We start from the raw sequence: 7,675 nt of genomic DNA, 5'->3' as shown, positions 1-7,675 counted from the left end.
TAACTGAAATTCATGACCTACAGATGTATCATTTGTTTGCTACACAAACATAATTCAACAAATCTCGATTTGAAAAATTTGAAGAAATACATATTTCTTTACATTGAGCAAGAATAAAGAAAAAAAAACAATTGGAAGAGCTGTAAGAACTTTGTGTGCTCTCTCCATAACAACTACCACCAGATAACACATTTTATAACATACACACACATACACACACACACACACAGGTTGGCTTCCTTCTACCCATTGTTGCCAGCATGATTATGCTGGAAAAAAAAAAAAATAATGGTTAAAAAAAAATATAAAAGTTTTCCAAAGTATTGCTGAGTCCTGATGTTGGAGTTTTCTCTCCAGAGAGTGGTATTACCTGCACAACCCACCATGGGTAGTCATATATCCATCCATCAAAACAGTGATCATTTCTTACTTTATCACAATCTGTGAACTATGGGGGCACTGTGGCATAATGGATAAGACTCCTGACTCCCAATCGGAGGATCCACATTCAATTTCTGCCCAGCGCTTACGTCCTTGGACATAATGTTTCTACCCACCATGTTCCTCTCGACCTAGGTGTATAAATGGGTACCTGGCAATGCTAGGTTAATGATATTGGCAGGGCCCTCTGGTAGAGCAGTGGCAACACTGAAAAGGCTACCCTGGATAATGAAGACCAAGACCAGAACAGGCCTGCACACACCAGATTGTCTGTGTGTCGGCACTACATCTTTGGGAGTGCCAACCTTGCAAACAATATCGCCGTATTCTGAGCGTGGAAAAAGTGTGTGTGTTTTTTTAAACACATTTAAGTTTCACCTTTCCTGCACGAGACATGTGTAGGAATACAATTTTGGGGAAAACATTATTTTCCATGAAATCTGCATTAATTTTAGCACCCCCCCCCCCCCCTAAAGAAAAAAAAAAAGAAGAAGAAGAAAGAACAGAACAAATACTGGTCCTGCAAAAAATGTAACAGCTGATATCTCTGCATCTTGATGTTGACTCACACAGCCTTCCTCTCAGGATGCCATCCACAAAGCTCACGAGGTGGGCTATCAGCCTTGCTGGCAGGTTGCTATCCTCCTTGGTGTCCTGTGGGTGAGGTCAGCTGATTCTTCTTCCTTTTGACCATCACTGACCATTTCATGCTCTAGACAGGTCCTCTAGTCACAGCATGAATCAAGATAAAAGTCGGGAAAGAAAAATGAAATGACATCAATTCCTTTTTAAAGTTTTTATTACTTTTTCTCACATTTTCCATTTTTTTCTTATCCTTGTTTTTTCTTTTTCCATTTATTGTACTTGAAATTATCAAGGCATGAGTAGGTGTGTGTGTGTGTGTGTGTGTGTGTGTGTGTGTGTGTGTGTGTGTGTGTGTGTGACCATGTGTGTATATAAATTTAAGATATGTTATGATTATCAGGTTATGTATTGATTTTTTTTTTTTTTTTTTTGATTAATCATTGTTGGTTGAATACTGTTGTAAACTTTCAAGATGAATGTTTTGTTACATCGAATTATAGAAATCAAATAAAGATTACTGAAAAACAAAAAAAAAGTAACAAAGTTTATGTGTTTGTGACCACATGTCTGTTTGGAATCAAAATGCCTCCTACAGGCAATCCCCATGTAAGTACAGTCAATCATATGTACATAGTAGTACCGTATATGCCATATATTTAGCTAGTCTAAATTTTTTGGAAATCGGAACTTCCCGACGATTTCGTGAGAGGTTAAATTCATGATCGTGGAGTCCTTTACCGAACGGAGAAATGTATGGGCGTACGTCACATTCATAGCGTGATGAGAGTCAATAGTTTCGCGTGTCTTTAATTTCGCGAATAGCACCTGACTCATGAAAATCGCGAAAATAAAAACCTAGCGAAATATTCAGCATATACAGTATACTGTTGTTTTCCTGTCAGGCATGCCTGATGGCAAGTATTTATGAATTGCTTCTAAAGTCAGGGAAAGGCACATACAGCTGTAACTTGTGTGCTCTAGTCACACTGTATAGAGGCACTATAGTGTCTTTATTCTTGTACCGAGGGTTTTTTTTTTCTTACCCACAACAGACGGCAACAAAGACGTCTCAAGTAGCATCCCAATCCATCTCAGGATCATGGAAGAAGGCCGCTTCTCCAATACCAAAGGAAATGGTGTCTGGGGCTCTCCTAGATCTGTACAGAAAGTGAACAGCAAAGATGGACGTTGTACCAGACCAACCTTCAAATAGACAAACTTAATTCATTTGACATAAATAAATGTCCAAAAGATTTTATTCAGACCTACTGATCAAGCCGTAACAGAGAACAATACAATAATTATATTTGTATAGCAATCTTACAAACTATTCAGTTGTTTCACAGCACTTTTAGTACATTACATCATCTACAGCGCAACTGCTGTACACCCTATATATATATACCGGTACACCATCCATCTTTTTAGTTATATATATCCAAACTAATATTGAATCTAAAGCCAAAAACAACTTACGAAAATTAATACACCACTACAAAAACACAAAGACTGTACAAAAGAGACCTAGGAAATAGGATAATGAGTACTACTGTAAAACATAATATATTCACGACACGAAATTTTCGTGAATTGGAGCCGGCGGCCTTTTTCGTGACATGATATTTTTTCGAATTGCCACTGGCGTTCAATGCATATAGTGTTGGCAAAAAATTACGTGTGCATTTTAATTTCGCGAATCTTGGCGCTCACGAAATTCGCGAAATTAAAATGCACGCAAACATTCCTCGTTTTACAGTATATCAATCGACCAAACAACTGAAGTTGTTGGATGCAATGTACATACACTGTAAACAGTCTTCATTTATTCAGCATGTTAGTCTCTCCTCAAGGAAATAAAACATTATACCAGGGAAACATCTGCCCACCTTTGATTTCCCCTATGATCCATTAATTTCCTCCTTTCGGTCATCATGGCAACCTCCCTGCTCTCTTCACAGCCCCCAGTCTGATCGACAGATCTCTTGCCTTGCCTACAGGAGGTGGAAAAAGGCAAAAGTTCAGTCAGTTTCACACATAATTGCTTTGCTGTTGTTCTTGAGGTTAAGAGGCGTATCATTCATATATGATTATTGTATATATTTGCATATAATTGTTAGTTACCAAAATATACTTCTTGATAGTCTCATTCAAGTCTATCATTTGAAAATCGCTGTGTAGGTACAATCTTTATCGGGCGACAAGACCTCATATCTTCAAAATATCAAATGTTCAGGAGAGCAAAAAAATATGGCAGCCAAAGCACTCTATGAAATGGGATACCCCTTTCCTTTGACATGCCTTCATTGCTTCAAATTTTAGAGTAAGACAGCTAGGATCTGGGGCCCGTTTCATAAAACTTGTCATCAGTGACAAGTTGTCGTAGATGTGAAAAGCTACTGAAATCCTTGCATCTGATTGGCTGAGAGCAAATTTGTCATAGAAATGTGGCAGTTGTCACTGATGACAGTTTTATGAAACGGGCCCCTGGACAGGTCATCACTTATTACCCACGCCGATGAAAATCGGCAGGGGGTTATGTAAAGGGTTCCGTTTGTTTGTTTGTTTGTTTGTTTGTTTGTTTGTTTGTTTGTTTGTTTGTTTGTTTGTTTGTTTGTTTGTTTGTTTGTTTGTTTGTTTGTTTGTTTGTTTGTTTGTTTGTTTGTTTGTTTGTGTACAAGATAACAAGAGAACGGGTAAACGGATTTGCACGAAATGTTCAGGGGATGTCTGGATAATGACAGGAAAGAATCGATTAGATTTTGGTGATAATCGGTTGACCCTTGCAAATTCTGTGCGACCTTTAAGTTTTGACCCCATGGTATAGTGACCACTCCGAAAATATCCCGTTTCTCACTTTGCGATTTTCCGCTACCATACGAAAACATAAACTCCCAAACGATCGGACTTCGCTGCTCAAATGTTCGTAAGAATTCCGAAATTTACGTTTAGGCCTATTTGAAGGACTATGTCCTTCTGGATTTATGAAAGTTCGTTCTCCGTCGTCACAAACTGGCCCGTATTTTGATGATTTTTTAAATTAAAATTGATTGTTTTTTTCGTTGGAGGAGCATTTGCTCGGTCGCAGTCACACTGCACGATATGCACGCTCAATGTCAATGCGTGTGCAAGGCCGCTGAAAATGCATCGCGCTCTACCCTGTTGGTGCAAAATAGCATCGGGGATGTTGCGGCGCTCGTTGGTGACCGAATACTGGTGAAGTAGACATTTGCATTTAACCCTTGCATTGAATAATTCCCGTAGACACTAATCATAGGGGTAATTGCCTAGGGGGTACGTAAATTTTGTTTTTCTTTTGCGCTTTTGTGGATACCATCAAAGATCGTACACTCATACGACCTTTGATATCAACACACTCTCGGCTTGCTATAAGCAAAATATCCCGCAAGAAAACGGCGTATTTCTCGATTTTTTGCGCTTTTTCGGCGACCCGTCGCATAGACAATACTCTTAAAACTGGACTTAATTCGCGCGCGCTTGGAAAAGTTCCGAATCTGCACTTTTGACGGTGGAATTTGGGATTTTCGATGGATTTTTGGAGGAGACTAAAGGACTTTCCTGTGGTGAATGAGTGTTACCGTATGTGAAATGATGTGATTTGCGTGTGATGTGACTGTAGAACCAAAGATCGTACACTTCAGTGTACGATCTTTGGTAGAACGCACTGGCTGGTGATAAAGGACACTGGCAATTAAGTGACCGAATTCTGGTAGATGACCGAATGCACAGTATGTTTACCCCGACTTTGTACAAGGCGTGGGTCTGCCGCCTTTGACGGCCCCTCTCTAGTTTGATTATTTGACCATTAACCCGAATATACTCAGACAGGTGTCTATGGGAAACGTGTGTTATAGCAAAATCAATTCATTGTCAACGGGTTAAAGGCATAATTTACCATTTGCAGATGAAACAAAAACCCAGCATTAGTGCTTTAAAATAATTCTAAGATGTGAGTTAGGGATAGAAACAACCACTGTAAAAATGTGAATCCGTATAATCAATGTTAAGTATCGTTAAATACACAAAATGTGAACAATAGTTATAATAAAGATGTTTCCAGACTAAACCGTCTACAGTTATGTTTTATTGACAAAATACTGATATATTCTTATATTTTAGGCTTTGTTGCAAAAAGGTTATATGGTAGGGTATTTTGTGATACAACAGACTTACCCATATGCCTCAAATGTGATATCTTGAAAATTTTTAAAATCACTGCTCCCAAAGGTAAACAGGACCTTTAATCCAAAAAAGTCATTTTCACCAAAATATAAGGTCTTGTGGCCCCAGCGATGTCATGTGAACTTCAATGCTATCCAACAAAGGAGACAAATGCTATCAGTGGTAACATATCTTCATAAAAGAAGTCAATCACCTTCTGTCAAACTGGAAGTTTGCATGGTAACCATGGCAATGCACAAGATGCTCTCTCCTTTGCCCCGCCTCCATGAAACTTTGCCCACAGCTCTCCTCCAGACAGCGATACTGATCGATGAAAGAGATTGACATTGACAATGAAGCACAGCATGAAATACGCATGTGACAATAAAAATTTCATTTTACAATTGTTGCTGTCCAGACCAAACCAATCCATTTTACTGAATTAAAAATTCAAATCATGAGAGCTGAAGCACTGTTTGTTTGTTTGTTTGTTTGTTTGTTTGTTGTTGTTGTTGTTTTTTTTTTTGGGGGGGGGGGCCCAAAGAATATTAACCCTCTGTCATACCCTCCTCTTTTAAAGGAAACCAAAACACAAAGATCAATGTGGATAGAGTGAAAGCAGCAATATTAGTAGAACACATCAGTGAAAGTTTGAGGAAGATCAGACAATCGATGCAAAAGTTATGAATTTCTAAAGTTTTGGTGTTGGAACCACTGGACAAGGAGTTCCTGACATCATGTGTTTATGACATCATGTGTGGACAATAGTGTCGAGAATAAGGAAAATTCATCATGCTATAGAGAAACAATGCATCAGTATAGAGAAAATGTAAGGAAAATTCAACATGCTTTCATTTTTCTCATAATGACACTATTGACAGAGCAAGTGACTAACTGCTTTCAGAAAGCATGGGGAATAATTACTACCCGTAACATATGTCAGTATCAAGTCGATGGACTTTGAATTTTCATGAAAAATTTATTTTTGCCGGTGAGTAACTACCCAGACACGTGTCTGCATCTTACCATCGGCTGCTTGGCAGCAAGAAGCGAGAAGAGCGAGTCGTGGCTCTCCTCGAGGTGGATCCCCAGGAGGCGGTCGGTGGGATAGAAGCGCCGGCAGTAGCGACACACGAACCGATGGCACACTCCGTAGTGCTCCTCGTAGTCTCGTGTGCTGCTGAAGGACTGCTCGCAGCCGACCACGTGGCAGCGAAACTCAGCACAACTAAATGGGGTTGGGGAAGAAAAAAGGTACAACACTAGCATTTCATTTTCTGGTAGTGCTCTGAGTTTATTCTAGGGCTACTCACCCTCAGTAAAACTTCTTAATGAACATCATTTATATAAACAGTATCTGCATATATTCGAATTCATCTAAAAGAACCAATAAAAATAGAAAGAATGTAAGACTCTAATAGAGTACGTGGAGCAGTCTAATTCAATATATCAAGGTGTCCTTGGTAAAGAAGAGCATGAGCTGATAGAAGTAGGAGGGGTGATCACATAAGAATGGGAGCTGTCTGGGATCAACTCAAGAATCAGGCATGATGGAATGAGTGAAGACACCTCATCAGAACAGAGAAAGAATGGTGGTAAAACTTAACAAGGGGAAGGGTATCCTAAGCAATGCCATGATCATGGAGGTGACAAGTGAATATATTAATGCCAGTGCGGATAAGCAAACTAATGCAAATTTATACAAGGTCTAGGCAGAGAACAAAAGGAGAGTGGACAAAGCAGATATATAAAAAAGTAAACAATGACAAGATGGTCCTACACAAAGAATAGAAAGATTTGGGACCTGTAATACCACCTAATTATAAGAGGATTTTGTTATGGGTTTTATCCAATCTTTTTTTTATGAGGTGGTTCCACTACACTGTATTTTGCTTGATTATCGTAAGACAAGTTTCAACAATTTGTGGGGAATCGTAACACCACACACACAGGTAGACCTACCTTGCACTGTCATCATCAGTGCTACCGAGACCAGTGACCCCAGTGGGAGTGTTAACCGATGAACCTTCTATGCACGACGATCCCTGGGCGTGGCCCGAGAAGGGATCACCACCACCAACTGCCTGCTGCTTGGCTTGGTTGCAGACAGCGATGTCATGCTGCGGGTAATGTCTCTTCTGCATCCTTGGTAATGGTAGTATCCGTGGTTCTCCAGCATCAAGCATTTCTCAAGCTCCGACCTTGCCTGCTTTCACACACCTCTGAAGACCTATCAATCAGACACATTTCACAAACATATTTCACAGCCATTTCATTTCTCTGCAAAATTTCCACTTTGACTGATATTCCAGAAACTAATCACCCACAAACAAACAAAAATGAAAAATATTGAAGATATCGGTATTGAGAGAGAGGGGAAAAAAAATAATCCCTGTTAGTGACAGAGTAGTAAATACTCCTGTTTGCGACAAGGGCAGTTTCATTCATCAATAAAACAGCTATAACATAA

General features: G+C 39.4%; 1 protein-coding gene across 1 annotated transcript; it reads right to left on the bottom strand.

Moving 5' to 3' along the window:
- Positions 1–2,887: 2,887 nt before the first annotated feature.
- Positions 2,888–7,391, bottom strand: LOC139716488 (uncharacterized). Its single transcript, XM_071628030.1, has 4 exons — positions 7,168–7,391; positions 6,232–6,433; positions 5,420–5,529; positions 2,888–3,017 (listed from the first exon to the last, which is right to left on the bottom strand). The coding sequence occupies exons 1-4, from the start codon at positions 7,389–7,391 to the stop codon at positions 2,888–2,890; spliced, it is 666 nt and encodes a 221-aa protein (XP_071484131.1).
- Positions 7,392–7,675: the final 284 nt, after the last annotated feature.

Source organism: Diadema antillarum, unplaced genomic scaffold (assembly GCF_040938485.1).
Source record: "Diadema antillarum isolate AM-2024a unplaced genomic scaffold, OU_Dant_1.0 scf00000066, whole genome shotgun sequence".
Classification (NCBI taxonomy): Eukaryota; Metazoa; Echinodermata; class Echinoidea; order Diadematoida; family Diadematidae; genus Diadema; species Diadema antillarum.
This window is presented reverse-complemented; position numbering and strand designations above follow the sequence as displayed.

Excerpts from the sequence above, each read along its gene's own strand:
- LOC139716488 (XM_071628030.1), bottom strand. The coding sequence starts at position 7,391 with ATGCTTGATGCTGGAGAACCACGGATACTACCATTACCAAGGATGCAG. Across the intron at positions 5,530-6,231 it reads TTGCTGCCAAGCAGCCGATG|TATCGCTGTCTGGAGGAGAG; the intron begins GTAAGATGCAGA and ends TTCATCGATCAG. Across the intron at positions 3,018-5,419 it reads AACTTCCAGTTTGACAGAAG|GCAAGGCAAGAGATCTGTCG; the intron begins GTGATTGACTTC and ends CACCTCCTGTAG.